This window comes from Talpa europaea, assembly GCF_964194135.1.
Source record: "Talpa europaea genome assembly, chromosome: 4".
NCBI classification, from domain to species: Eukaryota; Metazoa; Chordata; class Mammalia; order Eulipotyphla; family Talpidae; genus Talpa; species Talpa europaea.
The window spans coordinates 3,096,678-3,110,528 of record NC_140070.1 but is presented as its reverse complement, the minus strand read 5'-3'; the positions used below and the strand labels follow the sequence as shown (position 1 = coordinate 3,110,528).

The following is a 13,851-nucleotide window of genomic DNA, read 5'->3' as shown; positions in this document are numbered from 1 at the left end:
GAGATTTTACTCTTCAGAAGCTCTGATACTCGTCGTCACTGGAAATTCCATGTGTTAAGGGGGTGCGGTGGGGAGATCTCAGACAAGTCAGGTGGAAATGTTCCATCCACTGTAGTGCGTGCTTGTCACGGCTGGGAGCCAGGCGTGCCTCTTCACTGGGCAGCCAATGAAAGTGCTCCAGAAGCGACGTGGGATTCCTCTAAAAACGTCACGGAGGAGGCAGGGTGCCCTCCCCGGGGCCGGTCACAGACGTCAGGCGCTCGCGCTGGCCTGGTCATGTGGGCTGAGAGGGCGCGTTCACGGGGACGACGCAGGAGAGGTGCTGATCAGCGGTCCCGAGGCTGGCGGGCTTGGGTGCTGGTGGTTCGGGGAGCAGGGAGGAGGGGGGCCTCGTCTCGCGTCACCAGCAGACACCGGTGCCGGCACATAACCGCGTGCCGTCGCTTCTGAACTGAGAATGAATGTGCGCAGAATGGGGAGCCATGCGCTTCGCTTCCTGGGGCAGATGCGGGCTCCCCCTTCCCCCGTCCCTCTGTTTACCTTCCTGACCCCTCCCTCTGCCTGCCCACGAGTTCGTGAGCTGGGGACGCCCACCCCGGGCAGGAACGGTGTCCCGCACGGCCCTCGCGAGGGGTCGAGTGACCCTCCGTGCGGCTGGCGGGGGAATCTGGGGACCCCAGTGCAGCCAGGGCTCCTCCGGGTGGTATCTCAGTGCGTGAAGGTGATGCCGGCAGGCGTGGGCTTCTGGGCAGGGGGCACCCGAGCCGGTGGTGTCGCCTCTGTAAGCTGGGGGTGCCTCTGCTGGAGCAGAGCGGGAAGGAGCCTGGGGTTCTCCGGGGGGCGGGTGGTCGGGGCAGAGGGCTGGCATCCTGGGTGAGTTTCCCAGTGTTCCCATCCTCAGCCGCGCCACGGGACGGCTCTTCACGTGGCGAGTCTTTGGTTTTTAGAGCGACACCCACTTACGTACCATGGTCACCACGTGAGGAAGGTGGGGAGGGCCGCCCTCTTCTCCCGGGGAGTGCTGGCCCCTGGGTGCCCACAGCAGTGGGGCTCCATCTCACCCCACCGTTGCCTTCCAGGGAACTTCCATCGGGCCCCTCCCAGCCGCGCCTGCGCCCCGCCTCAGCACAAGGACTCAGGGACGCCGGCTGGGCGGCCCAGTGGCTGCCCTCAGCTGCAGCATCCTCCCTGTGGCCTGCCCACCGCCTGCTGACCCCTCTCCCTCACAGACAGAGCAGTCTGTTGGGCCAAACCCACGCTGGGTGAACTTTCCCCTTCAAACACAGCAGCCCCGAGTTATAGGATAACCTGGCGACAAGACAGTGCAAGCCCCGGGGGCCCTGGGCCCTGCCCTGTGACATGATGGCCTGGACTCCTGCCCCCTCCTCTCTGCACCTGGCAGCTGGGTCCTGGCGTGAGGGCCGCTCTTTTGGAGGTGGGAGAGCCACCAGGCCGGCACGCATGGCCATGTGTGAACCCTACGTTGTCCCCGGCCGACACGCACCTCGAGAGGTCAAGACTTTGAAAGGGCCACAGAGAAACCAGCAGTGGGACAGCTGCCAGATCGTGTTTACTTGGGGGCTGGACAGAGGTTTATTACCCGGACGCTGGAATAGATGCCCCTCACTCCTCAAGCGCCCTTGACTCCAGTCACCCCCGACGGGCTTGTGGCAGCCTGAGTGGTGGTGGGCAGGGACACAGCCCCGCTGCGGTCAGTGGCTGCGGCTGGTACCACAGCTGACCTGTCGCTCGATCCAGAATGTTCCTGTCCTGGAGGCGCCCGGTCCAGGGGCTGCCCAGGACAGCAGCGGCGGTACCTGGAATTACCAGTTGGGATGTGTGGCCATGGCCACCCGGACCCACAGGAGACTGCAGCTCCCCGGGAGAGAAGACCCCGGCCCCTCCTCGTCTGAGCCCAGGCGGGAGCTGCTCACTGGCTGTGTCTGATTTCACAAGGTGGCAGACACACTGCCGAGCAGTTTTATTGTACCTTTCTCAAGAAAGAAAACGGCAATAAAGTTTGAAGGGCATTGGACATTCACAGAACACGAGAAGTCAGCGCCTCCTTCTAAAGCTTTTGAGCCTGCCCCCCAGATCCCCTTCAGAGCCTCTTCAGAGGTTGACTTTGACCCAGTTTTGCTCTCATTAACCTCGCTGCTCCTCCAGCTCTGGGCTTTCAAGATAAATGAAAACCTATTCCTCGTCCTCACGTACCCTTGACCGAGGAGGCCACGTCAGCGCCCTCGGCAGAGGCTGTCCTCGCAAGCCGGGCCTTCGGAACAGCCCCCTGGGGCGCGGGCAGGGACAGCTGCCCAGCCCGCCAGCTTGGAGGCATGGCCCTGCTGTGGCCAGGCGACAGATGTCCCCACGGCGCCCCTCCTGTCCCCATTTCATGCTCTGCTGGTGATCAACAGTTAGCACCCAGTCAGTGGGTGACTTTCTGTTTAGTAAGTTGGCTTGTTTCTCTGGTGCAATGTGTTGTCAATTTTTTGGGGGAGGAAATGTGTGTCAATTAGGCAGGGGAGCCCTCCCTTCCCCCCAAATATCATTTGACCTTTACAATGCGTTTGAAGGGTTCCTGACTCTTTGACCCCCCAGACACCTGCCTCAGCAGAGTTTCAAAGGGGAGACGCCCCTGGAGGCTCTGCCTGGGTTTCTGGGAACAGCGCTGCTGCTGCTTGTTTGTAAGAACACCCGATTCTTTCATCAGGGGCTGGACAGTCGCACTCAACAGCTCCCCTTCCCCTGCCCCCGAAGCTCTCCAGGGCCGGAGGTTCATACACAGTTGGTGTTCATCGTGCGGAAACGAGGACTGGCTTCTTGGACCGGTTTTCTGTTCTGCGCACTTAGACCAGGATGGGCCGTGGGATGTCGTCACACCTGCCCTCACTAACCCGGAAGCCAAGCTGGGGGCGCTCTTAGCGAGGGGTGTGGTCGCACCGGGGCTGGTGACTGTGCGCTGTGGGGGATGCGACATAGGCGTGGGCCGGGGCCAGGTCGTGCCTGCACGGCTGGCTGACTCGGCTCTTGTGGTGGAAAAGGCGGTTCTCTCCGGGTGCGCAGCTGGCCACATGGGGTCTCTGAGACCCAGGCCCTGTCCCAGTCGCTTCGCTCGGGCGGGGACTGAGGGCGCTGGGGCAGCAAGAGAGGGAGTCACTGTGCATCTTGTCTCTGCCAAGGTGCTGTCACCTGCCCCTTATGGCTGGTGTCCACGCTCAGGGACTGACCAGGCTGGCTGTAGCTCAGGGGAAAACGCAAGGTCAGGTTTTACAGAACCTGTTATCATTGGGCCTGGGACCCTAGAGTGAAAGCGCCCATGGGGTCCAGGGGAACCCTGGGGGAGGAGAGGCCACAGGTGACTTTTTCTCTCGGGGTGGGAGCTTTTCTCTCTACCTACCTACCCCAGCCTTCCCAGATGGGCGTCCATGCCAGGAAGGAAGAGGGTGGGCATTTAAGGCAAGGCCACCTGGCTGGGAATTGTCGATGGTCATTTTTGTACAGGCGATGTGAGCCCGGCCCTCCCTGAGCACACGGCCTGTCACTGGTCCTGGGAGCAGCAGGCCGGCGGCGGCAGGGACAGAGGATGGAGGGGCTGGACCTGCTGTGGGTCCTGGAGGGCCAAGCCCAAGAGTCTGACTTTAACCCGAGAGCAGGGGAAGTCATGGAGGGCGGGGCTGGGCGTGGGGCTTCTGTGTCCGGTAACTACAGTTTTTCTTTCTTTAAGAGAACGGTGGCCACGTCGGGCATGTGATGAGCAGGCGGCCCTTGTCGGAGGCCGCGATAGTGGGGAAGGATGTGAGGGAAGACGTGAAAGGGCCTAAGGCGCCCACAGGGCACGCCCTGTGCCTGGACGTGGTGGGGGAGGAAGCAGGAGAGGGTGGGAGAGGCTCTGGGCCAGCGTGAGCGAGGGGAGGGGCAATTCCACTCCCAGGCGGGGGTGATGGAAGGTACTTTCGGGGTGTCCCAGGGATGTGAGAGCAGGTGCACTGGTGTGGTGTGTCGGCCAGGTTGTAACTCAGCCTTGATGGCCTGACCTGGGCAATCAGCTACTGTGGAAAACCCTTTAAAGGAAGAGAGCGTTGTGTTGATGGTCGTGAGTCCAGGCAAACGTTTTCATCTGGACAGTAAGACTCCAGCAATCACCAAGGAAATTAATGAAGATAAACATCTTGTGTGATCTCCCTAGCTGGTTCCACTGCTGCCTGTTTTCCTGCCAGTCTTTCCCCTGAAGTATTTATGTTTTAATTAGTTGTCACGATAATTTACATCCAGTGTGTAACAGGATTGTTTTCACTCACGGGTATCCCCAGCACCCCGCCCCCCACATTCCTGTATGCCTCTCAAACGCCGTATGTAGAGCATGTCACACAATATTCCACTCTTTTGATAAATTACGAATTAGAATTTTCTAAGACATCTCTCGACTTTCGGGTGTTTACTTGATCTCCAGATTCCATCGGGACGGCGACCACGTTAGTACATACCACAGCACTGTGCGCATCACCTTTGTCTTTCTCTTGCATTTTTCCCTCAGATGAAATCACAGGGGTATGATTAGTCAAAGAGCTTGAGTGGCTTTCCACCTTTTGATTGTGTAAAGGCAGAGGTTCCGAGAACCTGTGGGGTGCTAGCTGCAGCACTGCGCCCCCACAGAGCCTCGCCCCGGCAGTGGGCTCCTGACTCCGGCCCCCCTTCGTGATGGCCTGCTGGGGCCAGGCGCCTGTGCCCGTCGTCAAGTGTCCCCCATGAGTGGCAGGTGCCCAGACGCTGCTCGGAGGCCGGCGCGCGGGCCCGCTGGGTGGACTCCTTCCCTCTCCCTGGCTTTCTGTTCTGAGGGTAGAGCCAGCAGGACCCCGGGCACCCCCCACTGGTGGGGTCGCAGGGGGTGGGCAAGAGACTGAGTCTCCGAGGATGCGGGTGCTGCAGAGATGCCCAGGTTCCCCAGGGTGTGGGCAGGATCTCCGGCACCCTGTGATGCGGCCCCTGCCGACTAAGCTGTCCCCAACATGTCAGCTCTGCGGCGCCCGGCCCGGCACGCTCCCTGGATGCACCTCGTGTCCATCTGCTCCTGGCTCTCACTCAAGATGCTCGGCCACATGCCTCCCAGACCCTCCCGCTCCCGTGAGACCCGGTGCTCATCTCTTCCCCCTGCTGCTGGTGGCCCTTCCCAATCCCCGCTCCAGGGCTCGAGCAGAACTGTACCCCCCTGGTAGTTTGCCTTTGGGATGTTTGCCTGCGCAAGAGGGTGTCCTCCGGGAAAGGTCCTATCGCCCCAGCCCCTCGGAGCCTGGGTTTAGTGCTGAGCCCTTTGCCAGAACTCAGTGCAGCTAAGAGGACCCACTAAATCAAGAAAGGCGCGCTCTGATGTGGGGGCGGTGCTCCCCTTGGAACACTGGGGGTGAAAAAGAACCTAGGCGGACCAAGCTCGGTAGCCTCCTCCTGGCCACAGCTTGGAGGTTGTGGGAACAAGTCAATGCTGTGGAGTCGGATCCTGGTCCCTTTCATTTCTAAGTCTGCACTGGGGCGGGAAGGATGCAGGGGCTGGGTGGACGAGGCCCACCGGGAAGCCAGGGGCCATCCACGCGGCCTTGCAAGCCCAGCGCCCTTGGCCCTAGGGATAGTGGAGGATTTCGGGAAGCCGCGTGGCCTTACATTCTGGTTTTGGAAACTCCCCGCTGTTCCCATGTCCTACCAGCCCGCTCTCCTGACCTGGCCGCTGAGCTGATCATCGGGTCCTCCAGGGCAGGTCACCGCCACTCCACCTGCAGCGGGGGGTCCCCTTGCTCCCCAGGGCCTGGCCAGGCGCAGGGGTCCCTGTTCAGGCAGCTGGCTCGGCGGCGGCAGAAGGCGCTGCAGGCTGGGGCAGTGTCAAACAAGAGACCTCCTCTAGGCTCTTCCAACTGAGAATAAAAGCATAATAATGAAACGCTCTTAAGGGGGAAGCTGGTGCCACTTCTAACTAAAAATAACAACCAGGCTCTTTGACACATTTAATGACATGTGTTAGTATGTGTGTAGAACTTTACACTTAACTTGCATTTCTTTCTTTCTCTCTCTCTTTTTTTTCTCTAGCCAAACATCATGTCAATGGCAACAGAACAGTCGAACCTTTCCCAGAGGGAACGCAGATGGCTCTATTTGGTAAGATATCAGCTTTGAAAGAAAACCCAAATTGTGTTCAAAGGCCGGTGCCAAATTTCTGAGTTTTAGCAAGTGTCCTCAGGGGCTTCAAAATCTGGGCTCTTCTAGATATTTACAAGTCACTGCAGCCAGAAACAAAACAAAACCAAAAAAGAAAAAAAAAAAGCACCCCCCAAAACCTATCAAATTCTTGGTGTTTCTGGGGTCAGAAAACTGATTCTGTAGAGTTTAGCATGCTTGCTTTTCGCAGGGGGCAAACCGGACATCAGGCTGAGTATTTGCTATTTCTTACGTCCACACTCAATTAACCTGGTCATGCAGGGTTTGACTTTTCCTATCCTAGGAGGGATTTCCCCCCGATATCTTCCTTAAAGACTGGGGTTCAATGAGTTTTGAACTGTTATCCCACACACCAGTCCAATGGAAGGGCCCATTTCTCTTCCTGAGCACATCCCTGGGGAGAAAACATCAACTAACATGTTTTATTTTATTTTATTTTTTTTTATAGAGGCATGTTTTATTTATTTATTTATTTGTTTGTTTGTTTGTTTGTTTTGTTTATACATGCACTGGGTACAGTCAGAAGCGCGGGAGGGTGAGAGAATTCACCAGAGCCAGAGCGGGGAGCAGAGCAGGCAGAAGGACCGAAGTACACTGCTGAGGGGAGCAGCGGGCGGCAGGAGAGGTCTGCGCGCCATGTGGGACCCTCCTCTGGTGGCCGGGGAGGAGCCGGGGATCGAACCGGCGCCGTGGAGACCGAGGGCAGCTTCGCAACCCAGCGCTCAACCGCTGCGCCACCGGGGAGGCCCCTCAACTAACATGTTTTAAACAGAATAAAATCTAACCCCTGTGTATCTGCTGATCCAGTTATATAACTGAACAGAACTTCCCTGTAAATTTCCAAACCTCGGGTCCTTTGATTAAAAAATTACCCCCAATTCAAGTGATTCACAAAGCAGGACCCACAGCCCTGGCAGGAGCCCCTTGGGAGGCCACTGTGAGTGGCCGCGGGGGGCTGTGGCTATAAGAGCTGCTTTGTGTGGTCATTTCTACACGAGTGTGTCCTCACTTCCGCATCTGAGGTGGCCACCCTTCCCCAGGGTACCTGTGCAGATGGCGCTCTCTGCCGGCTCGCCCCGCCCGCCCCCTCCTGCCTTTCTCCACACCACTCCGCCTCGCTGGTCTCCAGCAGAGCCCCAGTTCCTTCCCCTCAGCCCTACAAACCTGAGGTTCCCTGACTTCATTTCTCCTCCAGCTTCCACCTGACCCTGGCCTTGAAGGGTGTCTCCCTCGGGGCTCTTGATATAAAGCTGCTTTAAGCATTGCAGCATCTTAGAGCCTGAAATTGGCCTCAGGACAACTGTCTCTAAATCATTTTATTCAGGACAGAATGTCTCCTTAACTCCATGGAGTAGGCCCTTATTTTTATTGGGGGGGGTAGATCCTAGACCCCCAGGATGCCTAAAACTAAGGACAGTCCCATGGCCTGTGTACACTTCGTTCTTGTCCATACACACCTACAATAAAGGTCACTTCCTGAATTAGGCCCAGGAAGAGATTAGCAACAATAACTAATAATAAAACAGAAAAATTATAACAATCTACAGTAATAAAAGTTACGTGAACGTGGCCTCTCTCTCTTAGGATACCTTATTGATTGTCACATATTCGGACCACGGTTGACCGTGGGCAACTGAAACGGTGCAAAGCGAAACCTTGGATAAGGGGGTGACTGTGGGTGGAACCAAGGTTTGTCACTGACGGTGATAAATAGTTGGAGTCATGAAACAGGGGACCTAATTCTGCTGAGGTGCTTGCAAATCTTGGTCCATTTGGGCTAATCACTGGTCGGTGTTTAAACATTCTGTGCTCAGAACATTAAATGAAGAATCTGATTTTCCTAGAAAAAAGCATGATGGCCACTAAAAACGTGCTCAATATTTGATTTGTTGACATTCCGATGAGGAACTGTGTTCAGTTAATGTCTCCATCGTAGGCCGAGCAGCGTCTTGTGAAAATGAACAACCCTGAGGTGGGGAGGCTGGGGAGGTGCCCTGGCACCTGCAGATCCAGCTGGAGAGGCAGGCTCTGCAGTGTCCCCAGAACAGCCCTGTGGGGGTGGCCAGGAGAGCCGCCCCCCACCCCAGCAGCAGCCTAGCCAGGGTGAAGCTGGCCTCTTCCCGCAGGCAGCCCCTCTCACCTCTCTGAAAGAACCTTCTCTCTGTCCCTCTGTCCTTATGACCTGTGTGAGGTTCTCCCCAGACCTCTTTCCAAATCATTTGATGTTGTTCCTGAATAAACCCTTCTTGCGGGTGAAATCAGGGCTTATTTATTTGAGATCGACAGTCTTGCCACGGGAGCCACATGTCTCACCTGTGTCCAAAGTGTCCCTTGATGGTTGTTCTCGGTCTTTCAGATTTATTAACCCCCAGACATGCTGGAAACCAGGCCCCACATCAATTTGCCAATGTGAAAGGAGACTGCCCTGTCCCAGCAGGCTCCTCTGTGGGCAGAGGCGTGTGGCTCCAGGACCCAGCCGGTCACATGGCCTTGGTGATCGGCTTCTAGTGCTCTGTGGCCGGCGGCTGTGGCTTTGGTCACAGGCATGGTTGACAGTGGCCTCACCGCTGCCCGTACTGAGCCAAGGCTATCCCGGCCTGACTGTGGACAAGCAAGTCCCCCGAGCCCCAGTTCTCCCCACTGTGGGATGAGGGGGCTCTCGGGCTCTGAGCACCTTCCAGCCTGGGCCTGGCTCCTGCCCACCGTGAATGGCCAAGTTGGGGTGTGGGCTCAAGAGGTGAGTCGTGTGCATGAGTTCCACATGCGCAAACTTGTACACATCATGAACTAGAAAAGCTTTGACACTCACAAATTCTTACACTACAACAGTTTAGTTCTTCCAGATGCTTAAATTAAGGCCCCTATTGTGGTAGAGTATATGAAGCATTTTATATTGATGTTTTGAAAACTGTTCTCACTTGATCTTGCTTGTCCATGTGGCTTACGTGGAGCGAGGGAGCCGATGGTTTGGGGGGCGGCTTCTCACTCCGGGCCGTTTATAGCTGCACTGAAAAGGTCAAGCTAAGTATAGCGCCTCTGACGTTGGTTGGGCCTTTGCGCCCTCCCGGCCTCCGCCAGGCTGGTGGATGAGGAAGCCCCTTTCTCAGAGAGGCGCGTGACTGATCCTGAGTCAGTGAGAGGGCGCAGCTATAACTGGAGCCCAAGTCTCACTGACTGTGGAGTCCATAGTCTTTTTACAATGCCCCCCGACTCTTGGCACTGATTGGAGAGGCCCGGGGGGAGACTGGTGGATTCCAAAATGCCTTTCAGCGGATCCGAGCACTAAAGAGTGATCTCCAGCCAAGCCCATTAGCAAATTGATTTTTGAATTTCTGTGCAATTGCGGGGTGCTCTGGAGGGTTCAGGCGACACAGCCTTCGCCGGGCGACGCCGTGTGCGGCCACAGCTCTGCTATTTGCCGCCGCCTGTACTGATGCTGTGACATGTAATAACGTGCGGAAGGGCGCCCATCCACGTGGCTGCGAGTTCAGCAGAGCAGCATTGCCCTTCCTGCTCCCCCGGGTCCGGCCTTCAGCTCAGGAGGGCATGATGTGGATGCCAAGGCCACGCCCCCGTGTCCAGCTCCGTGGCCTGTGCTTTGCCATTGAAGGCACCTTACAGATGAGCGCAGATTAAATAGAAGCTCGACCATTGGGTCCACTCTGAAAATGGCCATTGGTCCACCATTGGGCATTCGGGACAGGGTCCACCTCCTTGGGAAAACCGAGGGTGTTATTCTAGCAAGTCAGCACGGAATATGTGGATGGTTCTTTAGAAGCTGTTTCTGGTGTAGAATCTATACAGGTTATTTTTAAACCAAGATGTTTGCTTTTCCCGATTTTCTGTCGTGACCCCTCGGTTGCGCTGAGCTTTTCTTGTTGCTCTGTGACCACAGTGCGTTAGCCTCGGCCTTGCCCTCCTGTCCTCTGCCTCCTGGACAGTGGTCATGATGGGATCAGGCTCTGCTCCTGGTGGCTTCTCCTTGTCCGGAAGAGGCCCACAGAGGACATTACTGTGCTTTTCCAGAGACAGAGAGCAGAGGCACCCAAGTATGAAAGAAATATGCTTGCGTCTGGGGAGCATGGTCATGGGTGTGAGCACAGTCATGGGTGTGAGCACGGCCACTTTGCATTTGCTGATGTACTGGCCTGGTAGGAAGGTTCTCGGCCGCCCCAGGTAACCTAACTTAAGTCCCCTTGGTGCTGGCCCCACCGTCCATGCAGAGAGCAGCTATTCATTTTATTGAAAATTCTCCATAGTCAAGCTGAATTATTTCAAAATAAAAGGAAAGCTTGTTAGTTGACAAGTGTGCAGATGTCGGGGCTGGGATTCCCATCTCTATCGGGATTTTCAGGTATAATTTAGAAATATGAAATACAATTTTGGTAAACGTTTAAGGTATGCTCCTTGACCAGAAAATGTATCATTCTAACCAGGACACTTCTCAAGAATGACAATGGTGCTGTTAAAAATTATGTTAAAATCTTGACGTATAAACACAAGATTTCGGGCAACTGAGATATGATGTGGCCCTATCATGAGAATGTTTATTATAGGATATTGTGCTGTGAATAGCAAAGACTCATTGGAAAAAGTTGAAATTGAGAAATAAAATGAAGTTGGGTACAAAATAATGAACGTAGGCAGATCACATGAAGTGAATGAATGAAAACGTGCAGTGCGAGGCTAGACTACGCGCGTTGGTAATGAGCGCACCCCCAGCGACTGCAGGACCGTAGGTGATGCCCAGTGAATACTGTTGTATTCTTAGGGGGGACTTGAAAGGAAAAGTGAACTCACGTTTAGGAAGCCTGATCCCTGGTGCTTTGACAAGAAATGGAGACATGCGTGTGCTCGCCCAGCACTGGCCAGGGGTACAGAGACATATGCGGATCCAACACTGGGGGTCATTCCCCACCAGTGGAGAAGTGGGGTGCAGCGGCCTTCAGAGCCTTTTGTCCCAATTAATGAGCATCTCCTTTGTCTCAGAATGTTAAACCTTTTTTTTTTAAAAAAAAATAAAATCACCATCACACAAAATTCTTTGATCATGTCACTTGAACCCCACGTCAGGCTGAGTGGGGAGAGGTGAGGCCCGGCCGTGAGTCACTGTCCTGGTCAGGAGTTGGCACCGGAGCCCCAGCAAACCCCTCGGGGGGTCCTCAGGGTCATCGTCACGCTCCGCACAGCGGAGGCAGCGGCTCTGTGAACGCCGCCACTCGGGGCTGGGGTGCTGGCTCTCCCAGGGCTCTGCTGGGGCCTGGCAATGGGCTGGTATCTCCCCGGGCCCAGGATCCACTCGCTCCTTCTAGAATAGCTGAGACCAGGACGGATCCCGGAGTGGGGCTCAGATGCCCCCAAAGGAGGAGGAGGTCAGGGGGTGCCAAGCGGGTCCATCTGAAGACTCTCCCCCTCAAGTTACATTGGGGGTGATTTTTGAAGCGGCTGCAGTTATTTTGTCTGCCAGCCAAGAAAACAGCAGAGAAAGCAGCAGCAATATGTCAGACTTCAGAGGAGATAGATTGGTGTCTCATTGGCCCGGGTCCAACATTATGTTGGTAAATAATCAAATCCCGGTGTGGCGTATTTCTCCCTGAACCTTGACTGAGCGCTACTGAAGACCATTCTGTGAGCTGTGGAGTGACAGCCACTCATTCTAGGAAAGAGGCCAGGAAGGATGACTTGGAAATGTGTTTATAATTAACTAAACAATCTAAATTCACAAGCCCGTTAGAACAGCAGGCTGCTAACTGGTGCAAACTTCTTAAATGAGGAGGCACTTGGGGGAGCAAAAATAGGCCTTCCTCCCGTGGAAATGTGAAGCACCTCGAAGGGGCAGCGCTTGGTGATTTGGTATCTCATGTGTGGGGTGATCTCAAGCGTCACTTTCCCTTCAAGTGGAGAGGTCACGGCTGGGGGGCCGGCGGGGAGAAAGAGGCCTTTTCCAGCCTGTGTCGAAAATCCCCTCTGGTTTGTGTGGCATGGACTGGACCATGGCGTCCTGGGCCTGGTCCAGGGAGGTCAGAATAGAGTCAGAGAGGCCCCCGGGGGCGAGGCGGCGAGGGGAGTACACTGGAGTGCGTGGGACGTCTGCCTTCGGAGGACGGAACTGAACTCATTGCCGGAAGGAGTGAATCGAATGATGTGTGACAAAGTGACACTTGCTTAGAGACCACGAATCCGTCACCCAACCATTTGGGAGCTGGGAGAGCAAGAAAGTAAGCCCACCCCGCCCAGAAGCCGTGGGGCGTCCTCTGGAAGTCTCAGGGGTCTTTGCCGGCAGCTCACCTGCGTGTGACTGGGTGTTCCCAGCCCCGCTCCTCACTGTGCACTGAGGGGGGAACAGTTACTTCACGGGGGGCCGTCGGGCTGTGACCAGACGAGCTGAGGACAGGGGCCATAGGAAGTGGCCTGGTAGGTCTCGCAGGACGGGGTGCTCACAGGGGAGCTGCTCCACGGAGGCACCCTTCTTCCCTGGTCAAGGCCAGCTTGGCTTCAGGCCAGTGACCCCAACTTCAGCCCCTTCCATTCAGTTCATAACCTCCCCCTTGACTCAGGGTGCTTGTAGGGGAACACCGTCTAACTCGCAACATGACGGTCAGCAGTCCCGCCGACCGCACCCCTAGAGTGGGCAGCGTGAGGAGAGTCACGGCCATCACACTGCTCCTCTGTGGGCGAAGCCAGCAGCCCCCGATGGCTGTCACCGGGCGCTGTTGTTTTATTGGCGGCTGCGAGATGGCGGTATTCTAATCTAGCGTCTGCCTTTACTCATGAACGAGAATATTTCTATCAAGAGAAGCTTCCCTTTATCGCCTGTGTGGTCCCCGTGGTGTCCAGTCTGCTATGGAAAGCAGCTTCGTTCCCCCACATGCACCCTTTGCTCCGTGTCTCTGAGCAGGGGCGACGTGTTCACGAGTGCGAGGCCGAGAGGAGTCCAGCTGCTCGAGTCAGAGGCCACTTAACAAGTGGTGGAACCTCATTCATTTGATGGAATGACCATTCTCACGTGGGCGTCAACCAAATGGTTGAAATTTGCAGGCATTTGGTCAAATGCTTGAAAATAAAATGACAGTAGACAGACACCTTGTCTGCTGGCAGAAGGCCCCGTCCCAGGCAGAGCTGGGCCCAGGAGCACCACCCAGCTGTGCTGGCCCTCCAGGGGACGGGGCAGGGCACATGCCGAACTGCAGACAGTGCCTGGGCGCTGGGGTCGGCCTGCTCTGGACATGGAGCTCTTCCAAGATAGTGAAAGGACAAGAGTGACAAGCAGCCCAGCAGTGCCCCTCCCAGCCCCGCGGCCCCCGTGACGACCACAGCTGGCGGCTCTGTGACCTTTCCCTGTTTGGCTGCATCCTGTGCATGAGCCCAAGGCGCGCAGGAGGCGGACTTCAGAGGGCATGTCCCTCTCTCTCTGCCTCCTGTGTCACAGTCAGAGTAGGTCAGAGGACCTGCACTTCTCACCCCAAGCTTCTGGGGATTTGAGGAGCAGAGTATCCGCTGACCCACTTATTTCATCTCATTTTATTTTTTAATTATCTCATGTATGTTGTTTTGTCAGTTGGCTCAAATTTTTCTTTTGGAAGGATGCTGTGTAGAAAAATAATTCCTACGATTGAAATTTCTTAGGTCCAATACAATGTGTAGGTTTTT

The 13,851-nt window shown here is 55.8% G+C and overlaps 1 protein-coding gene across 3 annotated transcripts in view; it reads left to right on the top strand.

Annotated features, from left to right (window-relative positions):
- The window catches only part of MSRA (methionine sulfoxide reductase A), a gene marked incomplete at its 3' end in the record, with an annotated part of 244,577 nt that overhangs the window by 99,829 nt on the left and 130,897 nt on the right, over positions 1-13,851 (top strand). For 2 of the 3 annotated variants that reach the window (XM_084231530.1, XM_084231528.1), the window contains exon 2: positions 6,073-6,141. The exons of the other annotated variant lie outside the window; for it this stretch is intronic. In XM_084231530.1, the coding sequence (XP_084087656.1) occupies positions 6,073-6,141 (69 nt within the window). The remainder of the gene's footprint in view (positions 1-6,072; positions 6,142-13,851) is intronic. 3 annotated transcript variants of the gene reach the window in all.